Raw genomic sequence first — 16,436 nt, 5'->3', positions numbered from 1 at the left:
GCACACAGTCGGTTGCTGGGCTGCAGGAGGATTCTGCCCCAGCTGGAAACTGAATTCCATTTGACAGATTCTCAATGCCAAGGGAGTACAAAGTCATGTGCCTGGGCTGACAACTCAGGCTGGTTGTGTTCTTGTGTTTTAAATTGGCAGTGACATCTTGTTTAGACATTAGTAGGCAAAACTGGAGCACTTTCTGGCTGAAAGTTTTCTAGTTTTGGATGGCTTCCTCACAGTGTCTTAATTCTTTCCTCCAGGTGACCCAGCTGTTGTTGAGCAGTAACATGGTGGTAGCGCTCTTAGAGGGGAACGGCAGGGATAACACCCCCCTGCATCTTGCTGCCCGCAATGGTCATAAGGACATCATCAGGTCTGCTGCTAACTAACCCCTTATTTTATATCCTGTTGTGTTTTCCTACATCTTCTTTTCAGTCTAAATATTTGCTTTTCAAACATGTAGAAATGGTTTCGGGGAGGTGCTGTAAGTTTGTTTAAAAACCTACTCCTGACATAGGCAGGTGTTTTTAGTAGTGCTGTCAAATCGATTAATCACATCCAAAATAAAAGTTTGTTTACATAATTTGTGTGTACTGTGTATATTTGTATATATATGTATATATATATATATATATACACACGCACGTGTGGACACAGTAAATATGTGACCAGAGGCAGGCATGCATGCCTCTGGGAGGTTTTCTGTCTTTTGGAAAGTAGTGTGGTGTCAAGCTGATGGTCAGGCAGACTTTGGCTGGGCGCTTTGTTGACATGTTTTTCGAGCAAGTGAGGTGAAGAGAAGAGGTTGTGGAATGAGTGTAGTGTGTTTGGTGCTGTGTGCATGTGTTGACCTGGGCTGCCCTCCCCTCTTGAGTCTAATGAGAGGGCTGTGACTGCGCTGTGATGGTAACATGCATAGGAATGAGGCCGAATAGGGTTACACCAGCCAGTCAGCTGCTCAACATGCTTCTCTAGCAGTAACCATATATGAAAGTTCACGCTGCAGCTCTCCCCTCCACTGCCTTTCTGGAATGCTGGAACTTCTAAACATGGGAAAGATGTACAGTGGTAACAGGAGACCACTCTACGCTTCTTAGTATAAAGCATTGGATTCTTAAAACTGAATGAATTCAAGCAGAATTTAGCAAGCAATCAATGAATTGCTACAATTATTGTTTTTGCTGAGATCAATAATTATTATTATTGTCAAATTCACTACTGACTAATAGTTCACCCAAAATACTGTCATAATTTTCTAACCCTCAAACCTGTATTTTTTTTTGTGGGATTAGGGGTTCTCCGATTGATCGGCTACCGATCACTATCGGCCGATAATCGCGTTGGGATGTTTGATCAGCAGTCTCTAAAAAGGCCAAACTCAAAAAACTGATCTCAAGCTGATGATGCGTCTGCTGTGAGAGGTTTGGCATGACATGCAGCGACACCATCTCAGTCTTTGTCCGGTGCATGTTAAATAATTATAATGCTGAAGGTGAGGTACAATTCATATTTCCTCATTAAATAACTTATAAAGTAATTTGAAAACTTCCTGTGAGACATGATTTCACAAACAGTGTGAGTGAATCACCGCACGCTCTCTCTCTTTCTCTCTCAAAATGCGCAAAAGGCTTCAAATCATCGTGTCTGCACTATAAGCATATATATATATATTGACCCAGGAATTGTCACTTGTACAATCGAGGCAGTGTCACGTCATCACTAAAGTTTATAAATTGCATTTCTTTTTAATTTTTGCCAGTGTTTAAACCATTCAGTGCTTGCGCGCTCTCCTGGAGACCGTGCGCTCATGCACACGCACAGCACACACATTTCCGTGCTCATGTTAACAGATTAGATCATTCATACTGCACACGGTTGCTGTTTGGCAGTGCGTTCCAGGAGCGGTGTGTCTGCTGCAGTGCAGAGATAGTTTCCACACCTATTTTTGCTTCGCTGCAAGCGCTTAAAGGGTTGCTTCACCCTAAAATGAAAATTTTGTCAATAATCACTTACCCCCATGTTGAACGAAGTCGTAATTTTTTATTTCATTGCGTACCAAAAGTATTCTCGTCACATTCAGATTGAACCACTCTTGGCAGATGGACTATTTTGACGTTTTTTGGGGTGGAGTAACCCTTTAACTAAAGTAACGGCGCATTGTTTGCGGTAAATATGAACATGGATTGACACAAAAATGTAGTAATTACACCATAAATGCATATAATTAAAGTCTACTGTGTTTCACAGTCAACACAGTCTATGGCATTTTGGCTAGGTTTAAAGGAAAAGAGCACTTTTAGATAAGGCAATAATGGATGGCACTTGTGTAGGTAGGAAAACAAAGCTCTTTATGAACCGCAGGATTGCTTGTAATAAAGAATTAAATGCAAAAGAAAAGCTATTGTGCAACAATTGCACGATTGTCAAAGCACAAATGCAGTGCATAATTAAACATTTAGGTGAGATAAATATATATTTTTGAAAAATGTCTAAAATATGCCCCCCTCCACCCCTCAAATGACAAAATCCCCTCTCACAAGAGTCACCTAAGAGGGGAATTCATTTTCAAAAATGCTGTTTCTTCTCGCATATAATTTCGACTGAAATCAGTATCTAAAAAAATATATCTATATCTGATATATCAATATCTGAAATTAATATTAATTCATTTGGTAAGTAGCCATTTTATAAGGGACAAAAAGACCTGATCAGCGTGTCAGCTTGAATGTTGTGGTAGCTGACTGTACTATTGAGTGATTTCATTGGTGTCTTGTGGACAGCATGGCTCATGTGTCACTGTGGTCTATCACTCATTTTTAGACTGCTGCTAAAAGCTGGGATTGACATCAACAGGACCACTAAATCCGGAACGGCTCTACACGAGGCTGCCCTCTATGGGAAAACGGAAGTAGTAAAATTATTGCTTGATGTAAGTAGATGGATGCAAAATAGTGGGAAGAGTGTTGATTTAATTTGATTTATTATGTCAGATTTATTAGCAAGGGAAAATACTGTGAATTGTAGAACCAGTTTTGGGGGCTTTCTCTCAGTGTAGTGTTTGAGTCTGTCATATCAGAGAACAGTGATATATTATTTCTTTGTATTTCTGTCAGTATACAGAGTGTTTTTTTCTCACCTGAACTAACCCTAACATATCAATCCAACCCTTCACCATCTGACACTTAGGCTGGGATTGATGTGAACATCCGCAACACGTACAAACAAACAGCCTTGGACATTGTGAACCAGTTCACCACTTCACATGCCAGCAAAGAAATCAAACAACTCCTCAGAGGTGAGTCAGAAATCCAAAACTCCTGTTGTTTTCCTTTTACTCTTATTGTTCATTTCCCTTTTTATGTTTTGTATTCCTCCTTTTCATTTATCCTTTTACCTTACCTTAGATTTTTTTTGTTTTCCCTCTTCCTCTTTCTTCCTTTCCTTTCCTTTCCTTTCCTTTCCTTTCCTTTCCTTTCCTTTCCTCTCCTATCCATTTTTCCTTTTCCCTTTCCTTTTTTCCCTTTCCCATAACCTTACTTTGTCTTTACTTTTTCCATTCCTTCCCTTTTCCTTGCCATATATTTTTTACGCTCTTTCTTTTCCTCCTGGCATTTTCCTGTATCTTTTATTCATTCTGACCCCTTCCCTTCCCTTCCCTTCCCTTCCCTTCCCTTCCCTTCCCTTCCCTTCCCAAACCAGTTTTCCTTTTTTCCCTTTCCCATACCTTACTTTGTCTGTACTCACTTTTCCCATTCCTTTCCTTTTCCTTCCCATACATTTTTTTTACTATCTTCCTTTTCCTCCTCCTGGCATTTCCTTTTTTACCTTTATCCCTTCTGACCTCTTTTTTTTCTTTCACTTCCTTCTTTCCTTTTCCTTTCCTTTCCTTTCCTTTCCTTCCTTTCCTTTCCCATTTTTCCTCTTCCCTTTCCTTACTTTGTCTGTCTTTTACTTACTTTTTCCATTCTTTTCCTTTTCCTTTACATAATTTTTTTTACCCTCTTCATTTTCCTCCTCCTGGCATTTCCTTTTCTCTTTTCTTCCTTATTTTTCTTTCTTTCTTTCTTTCTTTCTTTCTTTCTTTCTTTCTTTCTTTCTTTCTTTCTTTCTTTCTTTCTTTCTTTCTTTCTTTCTTTCTTTCTTTCTTTCTTTCTTTCTTTCTTTCTTTCTTTCTTTCTTTCTTTCTTTCTTTCTTTCGTCGTGGCCTAATGGTTAGAGAGTCGGACTCGTAATCCAAAGGTTGCGGGTTCGAGTCTCGGGCCGGCAGGGATTGTAGGTGGGGGGAGTGAATGTCCAGCGCTCTCTCCACCCTCAATACCACGACTGAGGTGCCCTTGAGCAAGGCACCGAACCCCCAACTGCTCCTCGGGCGCTGCAGCATAAATGGCTGCCCACTGCTCCGGGTGTGTGTTCACGGTGTGTGTGTGCTCACTGCTGTGTGTGTGCACGTTGGATGGGTTAAATGCAGAGCATGAATTCCGAGTATGGGTCACCATACTTGGCTGAATGTCACTTCACTCACTCACTCACTCACTCTCTTTCTTTCTTTCTTTCTTTCTTTCTTTCTTTCTTTCTTTCTTTCTTTCTTTCTTTCTTTCTTTCTTTCTTTCTTTCTTTCTTTCTTTCTTTCTTTCTTTCTGTTGATGTACAATATATTATTTAATATCAGGCCATGAGCCCTTTGTTCATTGTTAGCTTAGACTGAAAATAGACAATAGTTGCCTAGAGTGTGTTTAGTGTTGTGTGTTCGTTTCTGGGAACCTGCTTTTGTTATAAAGCGATAGTGTTGCATAACATTACTATCCTTGGGCAACAGCAATGCCTGAAGATTTAGCTAAAAGTTTTGTTTGTGGTTGTGTGTCTAGGTCTAGGCATACGTCTGAATGTGTTAAGTAGCTGTGGCCTTCTACTATCCCTCCTGTAATCAAGCTGCTTGTTGTCTTTGAAGTGTGCGCTTTGATTCGGGCACTAAAACGGCTGAAGGAGCTGTGTTTGAAGATGAGGGGTGTTTAGCATCCCTGTTCTGAGCTCAGCTCCTCATTAAATTTTCAGAAGATATTCTAAGTGCTTCAGAGTATTTAAACACTTCATTACTCCTCTTTAAATTCTGCTTATTACACTTCTTTATTGCAACAAGTTAACCTGAGTATTGAATTCTTAGGTTTTCCGGTAGCAATTTTGTGGACCTGAGTCAATATGAAGACCTCAGAGATTACTTAAACGTATAGTGCATGACTTGATGAGTATTTTTTAAAGGCAAACTGTTTTTCTTTCCCGCTCATTCTTTCATGCATTCATTTCCCTGGGTTGTGACATCAGATGCTAGCGGAGCATTGCAGGTGAGAGCTTTGAAGGACTACTGGAATCTCCATGACCCAACTGCACTCAACATCCGGGCAGGAGATACAATCATGGTAGGCTTTTCAAGCCTTATTTCTCACAAGAGGTGTCCTAATTTAATACTGTATAATGTGCATTATGTAATAGGCCTATATAATTGGCAGTGTGCTTGAGCGTTGCCTTGATCTGCATTCTTACCAAATTACTAAACCATATTCTGATGAATCACAAAAACATCAAAACAACAAAGATGTTTTGGCTTGTGGAAAAATAGAGCTCAAAGCGGTTTTCAGAATGCTTTAAATATGGAAGACTACACACAGCGTTGCATATCATGTTTCTAACTGATATAATTATGTCCTACACATAAGACATAACAGTAACATGAACAAGTGAGGCCCGTAATTTGGTGTTCCCTACAGAGAATACTTTAGCATGCTGCAACAAGTTCCCACCAATCAGCCTTTGACGTCTCAAATTAATCAACTGTAGCTTGTTGTTTGTGCTATAGTAGCGTGTGTTCAGCCTAGTTTGCCTTCATAACAGTGTGCTTCACCCCCAATAAAAGACTTGTGTTCGGTGTGCGTATTGTAGAGTGCAGCCTGAGGCTCAGTGCTGCACGTATGCTATGACATTGTTCACACCTTGTCTGTCTAGATAGCTTTAGGCGGCCATTTCTGCTAGCATGAAAGACTGCTGTGTTTTTGTGGCAGTGAGACATAACAGAGACTTTGGGGTTTTTAAAAGCTAGCAATGAAAGATACCTCCACTCAGACTTAACTCAGCTTCAAAATTCACAGTTTCTTTACAGCTTTATTAGGGAATTAGGTGGTTGAATTGTGGGTAAATTAACATCTCATAATCTCAATGAAAGGTCATGAACAACAACTTGCCTTCCTTTTCAATCTCCAATAACTGGTGACATGGTGTTAAAATAACACTAATTAAAAACAGATGTTGACCTTAAAGAGCACTTTTGAAAATGAAGCACTATGGGGCAAAATTAATTTTTTTAATAATTTAATAATTCTAATAATGCAAAAAAATGATCAGCAGTACAGTTTAACCAGGTACTATAGCACTAAATAGCACTTTCCTCGCAAATATGTCCTCTTTCTATGTACATTTTTATTAAATTATAGTAAATTGCACCTTCAGTTCACATAACTCTGCCTGCCTGTGCAAAAAAGGTCAGATTTTGACTCTCTGAAACTTTAAAAAATAATTTTTGTTAATTTAAGTAAATCCTAAAATAAAATATAAATATTAGACAATATCCTTAAACTAAAAAACTTTAAATGTTGCCTGGCCAACTAAGGGAAATAAAGTTTAAGTACTAAAATGGAAAACTTATAGAATATATATAGAAAATTACAAAACGCCTAATAAAATTACAAGGGAAAAAATAAAAACTATATAAGAATTAAAAGCTAACCCAAACTATAACACTATAATAGCATTTAAAAGATAATAAAATAACACTCAAATGTTATATAATAATGCTAAACTGTGAATGATGCTACATTTCAACCCAAATCAGTATTTCATGTCACGTGAGGTGCGTGTTTGTGCCATTACCTAATTTGCATGTTTGTTTTAGTGAATAGACACTTAAAACAACTCAGACAGCCGCGACACATAAATTTTTTCCAGGCTCGCTTGAAACACAATTTCACGTCAGTCAAATGGATTGACTTTGATTGCTACACAAGTCCTCTCTACCATGTGTGGAATGTCAACTGACTTAATTTACCACATTGTGCAGCCAAATGAGGAAACAATCACAGGCTGGGCCATGAGGTTAGAAAAAAAGGTTAGAAGATTATTTAAAACCAGATGACACAGGTCATTCAGCTTTGAATAGTGTAGGGTACACAGAGGGCTATAATTAAATCATAGATTATTGAAATGATTCCATGCGGTACAAAAAAAAAAAGTCTCAATAGCTATTGAAGAGAAGACTGTTATGAATATTATAAAATGTGCAAGTATTCATAGAGCTGAATATCCTGTGATCTTATTGGTCTGTTCCAGGTCTTAGAGCAACATATGGATGGACGTTGGAAAGGACACATCCATGACAGCCAGAGAGGCACTGACCGTGTGGGATTCTTCCCTCCCTCCATCGTGGAGGTCATTAGTCGCAGATCGGGTATATTTAACAATTCTGGTTTATTTTTCGACTTACACAAGCATTTACTACAAATATATAGTCCATTTTCAAAATGAGTTTGAGTTTTTTTACTAAATTACATTATCAGCATAAAAATTTGAGCGCAGATAAAGATTGAAAAATATCACCTTTTTGTTTTAAAGACAGCAGCTCGAGTTTTTGACTTTGAAGTAGTGGAACAGTATTTTTTTAATAACATTTATTCTAAATCTTTAAATCCTAAAACTATATTTTAGGCTTAAAATAGAATTTGAATCCCAGATTTTAAATGCACTCTCTGACATTTGCATCCCACAGTATGCATATCAAAATAATGCATACTAAAGTAGTGCAGTTCTCATAAATTCTTGTAGACATGTTGTCCATTGATAAAGGCACACACAGACACACACTAATGGGATTAACAGGAACATATTGGGGGCAGGCGGATCAACTTTAGAGTCCTGTGCCTCCATGAAGGGGGGAGCCGGCCTTAGATTGCTAGCTCCTGAGCAGAAAATCTTTCCCTGAAATGAGCCTGGTATTTTTTTTCTGTATGAGTGAGTGAGCGCAGCAGCAGACTCAGCACTCTGTCGTGTCACAGCGTCAACATCCTGCTGCTCGCACGAAATTAGCCTCCGCTCTAAGCTTCTGCCTCAATACTGCTGAAGAGACATGATGGAGGCAAAACAGCCAGATTAAGACCCAACCACTTAACTCATTGTGCTGGGGCGTTTCTCCCACCTGTGTTATCTTATCAGGATGTTAAAGCCTCCCCAGGTTCATCTTAGTTTTTGAAGTTTATGTATGGAAAGAAGAAAAAAAGGGATTTGTCTTTCATGTTAAAGAGAAAAAAGTGTAAATGTTGTCGTCATTTACTCACCCTAGTGTCGTTTTAAATCTGTGCGACCTACTTTCTTTGTAGAACACAAGTGAAAATGTTTTGAAAAATGTCTGTTTATTTTTTTATATAAGTCAAAGGATGTCCATTGTTGTTTTGGACCCCACTTGCATTCATTGTATAGACAAAAGCAGTTGAAATAAAATAACACGGAACAATATGAGGATGAGTAAATGATAGATTTAGTTTGATTTCTGGGTGAACTTGTCATGTTCTTGTTTCACCATTTTATTTTATTTCATTCATAATAAAATAAATTAATATTTACACTGCTGTTCAAAAGCTGTTTTTTTTATTTTAAATGTAGCCTCATCCAGGCTACATTTATTTGATCAAAAATACAGTAAAACAGTAATAGTTTCAAATATTTAAAAAACTGTTTTATTTTAATATATTGTATAATGTAATTTGTTCCTGTGATGGCAAAGCTGAATTGTCGGCACCATTACTCCAGTCTTCGTTGTCACAAGATCCTACAAACATTGATATGTTAATTTGGTGCTCAAGAAACATTTCTAATTAATATCAGTGCTGAAAATAGTTGTACTGCTTAATATTTTTTTGTGGAAATCGTTATACATATTTTTCTAGACTCTTCAATGAATAGAAAGCTTCAAAGGACAGCATTTATTTGAAATAGAACTCTTTTGTAACATTATAAATGGCTTTTACTGTCATTTTTGATCAATTTAATGCTTCCTTGCTACATACAATTAAAAAAAATGTACTAACCCCAAACTTTCATATACTTCCATTAGTTTATATTATTTAGAGCATGTCCCTTATGGAAACATCTTTCTCAAGAATGATGTTTCGTTTGTGTCCGTGGTGCCTCATTTGTGTTTCCATGTTGTGTCCATAGGGGGTGTTTTTTCCTGGCAAGCCTCACTGCCCATCCAGAGACATAACATTCTGTCCAGAGCCCTGTCCTCACACAGTTCTCATCACACATCTCACTCTGGCGACTCCTACACCTTATACTCATCCACCCGTCCTGTACTGACTCACCACAATGGGCTGGATCAGCACCCAGGTAGCGTGAGAATTAGACTCGCAGGGATGAATTTACAATCTCAATTTACAAACTTGCAATCTCACCTCAAGAGCCCATCCAAGCATCTGTGGAAGCAAAAAACTCCCCTGTCCCTCACCACGTGAGCAACATAAACTGTACTTTAATACATCATAGCCACATTTAGACTTTTCCCAAGTCCAGTCATGTAATTCTTGGTGAAAAGTTTATTTTGATCTGCATTGGCCGTAAAGGCCGTGATATACTCACGACAAAGTACTTTTCAGTTTTTCACTTTGGGAGATAAAATTTGAAATGCCTTAGCAGTTTACTAGGGTTTACCCATGCTGCTGAGAGCGCAATTTAGATGAATATGTAAATTTTGCTTTCCTCTCTATAAGTAAACAAACACACAACAAAAATGAGAGGGGTGAGAAAACAGAAGTTAAGAAAGCATCTGACCATAGTAACATTACACCAGCTCTGTAATTCAGCACTCCAGTCAAGTCCTGTTTATGTATATAGCACTTTATACAATAAATTGGTTTAAAGCAAGCAGTTTTACAGTATTAAAGGATTAGTTCACTTCCAGAATAAAAATTTCCTGATCATTTACTCACCCCCATGTATTCCAAGATGTTCATGCCTTTCTTTCTTCAGTCGAAAAGAAAAAAATAATACGGTTTTTGAGGAAAACATTCCAGGATGTTTCTCCATATAGTGGACATCAATGGCAGCGGGTTGAAGATCCAAATTGCAGTTTCAGTGCAGCTTCAAAGGGCTCTACGCGATCCCAGGCAAGGAATAAGGGTCTTATCTAGGGAAATGATTGGTAATTTTCTAAAATAATAAAAATGTGTATATACTTTCTTTATCCACAAATCTCATCTTGCACTAGAACCAACCTCACGCATTACATATTCACATTGGAAAGGTCATGCATGAGGTTGGCGAATGTACCGACCCAGCGTTTACAGAACAAATGTGCAAAGATAGTCAAACGCCTTTTCCAAAAAAGGTAAAACAACGGTGTCGGATGATTTTGAAGTTGGAGAAAAAAATGACAGTTTTTTGCCCTACCCTACCTTTTTCGAACCGAAGTACACAGATGAAGAACTTACCATGCGTGACCTTTCCAACATAATTACGTAATCAAAATGAGCATTCGTGGTTAAAAAGTATACTTTTTTTGGGGCGGGGGGGGGTATCACTGATTGTTTTACTAGATGAGACCCTTTTTCCATGGTTGGGATCGTGTAGAGCCATTTAAAGCTGCATTGAAACTGCAATTTGGACCTTCAACCCACTATATGGAGAAAACCTTAATTTTTGTGTTGGTTGACATGAGGGTAAGTAAATTGTCAGGGAATTGTTATTTTAAAAGTGAACTAATCCTTTAAACATAAGTGACAGTGGCACTCGTTTTCAATTAGATTTACAATTTCACTTTTTACTATTAAGCAGCTCTCCAGTAGATTTATGCTTTTACACATGTCTGACCTTAACAGACTAAACAGAGGAAATTAACCCATTACAGTACGTAATCGCCATGGACCAATGGTAGTTTGAAGGTTTTTACCAGCTGGAGCAAACTTTTCTGTAAAGTTCAGTTCAGTAAAGCTCCAAAAGAACTTTGTGTTGTTCTGATTTTGTACGAAATGACATCACACCAGTTCTTGCTTCGATTCCGCTTGAAGTATATCTGGACTCCCAAAGTTTCCCCCCATGGCCCTTTAAAGTGTTTGTGTTTGCTAGGTGCGATTCCCGAAAGTCCCAGTGCCCTGTGTAAGCCAGCTAGTCCCAAAGAGCCAGAGGATATTTGGGTCCTCAGGACCTCTCTTAATGGTAAGAGTTGTCCGTTTCCCTAGGCCCCTGTTTTCTCATCCCCACGGCTGTCCCAAAGCCCGCACACCAGTGACTTTTGTCTCAAGTTCAGGTTTTTTCCAGCTGTTTCACAGGAATCCTGTTCCCTTAGGCTATATTTGTCCTAAGTTTGTCAGCCTACCATCAGCTTGCCATTCACATTGCTTAATTTGCACTAGCCCTCCTCAATGTTCCCTTGTGCTCCTTCAAGTTCCCCTTGTCTACAGAGACCTTGCTGGAGTTCAGAGATCGTAGCTGCTAAAATTTTTACCCCATTGTTGCCCAGTGTGTAGTAAAGCAGTCGTTTTTAACGGGCAGTATTTCAACAGCTGTTCATTTTCTTTGTTTATTCCTCTTTCTTTCAGCAGGTGACAGGAACAGTGTGGGCAGTGCAGGCAGCATGGGCAGCAGTCGCAGTGCTGGCAGTGGACAGAGCACTGAGGGAAACTTTCCACACAATGGACCCAATCAGTCACCTTCTGCTGTCCAGGACACCACCAAGGTGGGCTTCAGTTTCACATATCCAATGTTAAGCTGAATCAGAAAATAACAACAACTGGAGATTTTATGATTCCGTCTGCATGTCCACTGATTTTCATTGGGGAACTGAAGCTGTGAGAGAACTGTGCAGAGAAATATGCAGCACTGATTAATTGACAAGATAGCGACCCCATCCTAGAACAGTACAGAGATGTCATGGTTCATAGAGGCACCAAAGGGAAAGAATAATTACTGTTATATATAGACGTTCGCAGAAGCCATGCATGATTATTTTTGCCTTGTTTTCTACAAATCTTATTTTTCTTGTTATCTTGACAAAAGTTATTTTGAATTTTTCTTAAGTTTACTTGAAAAAACAAGTGAGAAATATGCTCTAGAGAACCTACCAATGTTAAATGATTATTATCCTGGTGTTATTAGCCTAAATATTTGTAATATATGACATATAGAATAAACAAATAGTTTAAAAAAATTGATAAATTAGGTCATTAGTATTTTAGATATTTCTGTTTGCACTATAAAAGTCGTCACCAATGCTCACCAAGGGTGCATTTATTTGTTCAAAATACAGTAAAAAACAGTATTACAACTGTCTTCTATTTAAATATATTTTATAATATTAATTTACTGTGATGGCAAAACCTAATTTTCAGCAGCATTTTCCAGTCTTCAGTGTCACATGATCCTTCAGAAATCATGCTATTATGTTGATTTGGTGCTAAAAAAAGGTTGAAAAGTTGTTGCTTAACATTTCTTTAGAAACCACAATATATATATTTTTTCAGGATTCTTTGATGAATAGAAACTTCAAAAGAACATTATTTTTTTTTAAATTTATGAATAACTTTACTGTCACTTTTGGTCAATTTAATGCATCCTTGCTGAATAAAAGTATCCACTTTTTAAAGAAAAAAAAAGAAAGGGGAAAGAAACTTTCTGACCCCCAAATTTTGCCAAAGGGTCCGGTGAATAGAAAAGGGTTTTGCTCAGTGGGAACAGTAATTAGAGCTCATATAGCCATCACATTGGTATTGCCTAATTACATAACACAATAGACTCTGCATTTTATATGCAGCTGAGCATACAGTTACTCATACTGCAGCATTTATTTAAACTACCATAAAGAGCCTAATGTTGATCTCATGCTGAGTTACCCCCAATATTCTCAATGATGGAGTCTGTAAACGCCTGTAACAGAGACTCTTACATGTGAAATTAAAGAGATATTATGTTCTTGCTGATAATTATAATTAATATTCATATGTAGCAATTAGACTCTCTGTGTGAAGCCTTTCACATGCAGTAATTGTGTCTCTGAGCTATTTCTGCCAGACAGCTGTTGAGTTAAATGTGACACTGCTGTGGTTTTCTCACATGCAGCTGCTTCCCTCTGCTGGAGAACTGGTGGAACTGTGCATTCAGGCCCCTGACCCCGCAAAACAGACGGACCCTCATTTAGGTCAGAACCTCTGCTGTTATATATGAATTTAATTTATTTTAATTTCTGAATGTCTTAAAATTAAGTACTTTTATTGTTTATTTAATTATTTAATAATGTTTAAAAAAAGCTCTGATATCAGTAGATGCTACTTTGCTTAATATCATATATTAAACAGCTAATGCAGTACTTAAATGTGCCTTAAGTATCCAAATACATTTACAAGCCTCTGTATATTAAAGTTTAAAAGCAGTCATTGAAAGTTTAATGCTCTCAATTAAAAAAGACTCATGCACTGTCCTTCAGATAATTTTTAATATCCTTGAGCATGTCCACATTTTGTGTCTTTTCCATGAACAGGACATTCAGAGAATCATTTAATACAAATATCACTTCAGACCTGTGTATTCATTAGTTTTATTAATATTTAAAAAATCGCCAAGTATTTCATAAATCTACAGTTTTAAGTGGAGAAAAAGGTTTGTTCCCAAGACCGCTTTAAGTAAAAATGAGCAGGTAATTTAAGCTGCCTTGCTTATGTATTAAAGACAGATACTGTGCAGTGTCAGATTTCACTAGAAGGGAAGGATGCAATGATGGAGGCAAAGTTGTATGCAAGTCAGAAATACCAAGGAATAGAAGAGAATTTGAGAAGGAGAGAAGATTATCAGTGGCACGGACACAAGAGTGTTTTTGTAGTGTCTTTGACTCGACGAGAATTTAAAAATAAGCATGAGATCAACAAACTCTCCTAAAATCAGCTTATTTTCTGGAGGTGAGTTAAATGGGGGCATATTTACATGTTATTGCCACTGCAGACATTTAAAAAATCGTAATGCCTGGTTACGAGTTAATGGATTATCATTATATGGATTTTTATTATTTAATAACTGTACGTGTTTGTTTCCTGCCAAGCACATCCTTGGAGTACTGTTTGTTATCTGAGAAGAAATATATTTGCATGTCTCTCAAATGAACACATACTTACACAATCACTCATCAAAACAGCTTTAGGTCTTAAATCCTCTTCTCTAAGTGTCAGTGATTGCGAGATTCTGGTATGATCTATTAGGTAACAGCCTCAGGTAACAGGAGAACATGTTTTTCTTCTGAAACATGTACTTCATCAGCACACTAAAGTATAAAGATGCAGGTATAATAACATGTATGAAAGACTGCACTGATTCCACAGTACACCGCCTAAGGCAATAGCAGAGTCCCTGACCAACAGAAATGTGTGTGTGCTTTAGGTGCTCTTGGACGGAGGATTCCACTGAGCAGCTCCAGACCTGGAGAACAACATGTCATACACCCACAGCAACTTCTGGATGGCAAGGCAAGACCAAGGCAGAACTGCATATTACCATATTACTCGTGCTATTGTTGCAGTATATATTATTTTTACAATGTAGCATATGCAGTGTACACTGTCAGCCCCATGTAAATTGTTTATGCAGTGTGCTTGATTTGACCGTTCATTTCCATGCAAATCATACCAATCTGTTTACACAAAACTGGATAATAAATATAGGGTAGTAATAATAGTGGCTGTAAATTACTATTCAGTTACACTAATTATTTATTTATTAACATTATTAATAGTAATACTTTTATATTAATGTTGTTTATACAGTTTATGTACTGGATGTTTTGCAAAATGTATAACATATATAATTTAGATATTATACATATATTACTCCTAGTAGTGATGATATATGATATATATATACATACACACACACACACACGTGTGGATAAGTTGAAAACAACCGTTTTTATTTTCATGTTAATTAGATGGCATGAGCTAATGTGCTGATGTTGCATAAAGTGTTTTTTTTTTTCGTATAATGTATACTACACACTATTAAGTAATAAACTAGTATTCCCTTGGAATAGTAGCCAAACACAGCATTGCACAGTCATTTTATTTTATTCAGTTTGCAGTACTGTAGTATGTCTATTTTCCATTTAAAATAAAATGTTAAACTATTTTAAAGCTAGAGAATTATATCTAAATGAACTGTGGATGTTTACATGACTGACCCATTGAGCTTTTGTGTGTATTACTCAGTCGTCTCTTTGTGTTATAGGATGCTGAGGCTATTTACCAGTGGCTCTGTGAGTTTCAGCTTGAGCAGTACACAACTAATTTCCTCACAGCTGGCTATGATGTGCCCACAATCAGCAGAATGACCCCTGAGGTGAGCCCTCTTTTTGTGTATCAGCATTCAAGTACACAGGCTTACGTTTGCACAACTCATTGTATTCACTACTGCATTCAATAGATATCAAAGCTGAACATACGGTCTATTAATGTTTTAAGTGTATCAGTCTGTTTTTTTATGTTTTAGGATCTCACTGCTATTGGCGTTACAAAGCCTGGCCACCGCAAGAAGATCTCCATGGAGATCGGCAACATGAATATCCCAGAGTGGTTGCCAGATTACATTCCAGTAAGTGCTGTACAAGTTCAAGGGTTTCACACTAATGAGAGCTTCAGGAGTTAATAAACAGATAATTGCTAGATTCATATCACAGACGTTGATTTTATATGATTAACCAACAGAGGCACTGAAGATGAAATTTGTCTGTTTGTTTCAGTCTGATATTGGGAAATGGCTCAGTGCTATTGGGCTGCCACAATACCAGAAAAAGCTAGCAGAGAATGGATATGACTCCATCAACATAGTGCAGGATATCACATGGGAGGATCTACAGGAAATTGGCATCACTAAGCTGGGTAAGTGAATGGATACAGTAGATACACTACTGTTGATTTTAGTGATAAGGTTTAGCTGCATTTATTTTATCAAATACTGTAAAACTGTAATATTGTGGAATATTGTTAAAGTTTAAAACAACTCTTTTCTATTTAAAAATATTTTAAATGTAATTTTTTTCTGTAATGGCAAAGCTGAATTCTCAGCAGCAATTACTCCGGTCTTCAGTTTCATCTTTAGTTTCAGAAATCTGTCTGTTGTGTGGATTTGTCATTGAAGAATTTCTTTTGAACTTTTCTTAAGAAATTTTGTATTATCAATATTCAAAAGAACTGTACTGCTTGATATTTTTGTGGAAACTGTAATAGATTTGGAATGGAAAAACATTTGTGACATTATTAATGTCTTTACTCTCACTTTTGGGCAATGTAATGCATCCTTCTGCATTAAAGCATTAATTTCTTCCAAAAAAAAAATAAACTTTACTAACCAAACATTTGAATGGTATTGTAGAT

The 16,436-nt window shown here is 37.3% G+C and overlaps 1 protein-coding gene across 1 annotated transcript in view; it reads left to right on the top strand.

Annotated features, from left to right (window-relative positions):
* The window catches only part of LOC306852120 (caskin-2-like), a 50,377-nt gene that overhangs the window by 26,862 nt on the left and 7,079 nt on the right, over positions 1-16,436 (top strand). The window contains exons 7-18 of the mRNA XM_079388772.1: positions 255-367; positions 2,815-2,923; positions 3,181-3,289; positions 5,314-5,408; positions 7,369-7,486; positions 9,250-9,420; positions 11,628-11,764; positions 13,144-13,222; positions 14,452-14,537; positions 15,292-15,402; positions 15,553-15,654; positions 15,803-15,941. Of these exons, the coding sequence (XP_079244898.1) occupies positions 255-367; positions 2,815-2,923; positions 3,181-3,289; positions 5,314-5,408; positions 7,369-7,486; positions 9,250-9,420; positions 11,628-11,764; positions 13,144-13,222; positions 14,452-14,537; positions 15,292-15,402; positions 15,553-15,654; positions 15,803-15,941 (1,369 nt within the window). The remainder of the gene's footprint in view (positions 1-254; positions 368-2,814; positions 2,924-3,180; positions 3,290-5,313; positions 5,409-7,368; positions 7,487-9,249; positions 9,421-11,627; positions 11,765-13,143; positions 13,223-14,451; positions 14,538-15,291; positions 15,403-15,552; positions 15,655-15,802; positions 15,942-16,436) is intronic.

The sequence above is a fragment of the Barbus barbus genome (genome assembly GCF_936440315.1).
Source record: "Barbus barbus genome assembly, chromosome: 32".
Classification (NCBI taxonomy): Eukaryota; Metazoa; Chordata; class Actinopteri; order Cypriniformes; family Cyprinidae; genus Barbus; species Barbus barbus.
The sequence above is the reverse complement of the archived record's forward strand: the minus strand, read 5'-3'. Positions and strand labels throughout refer to the sequence as shown.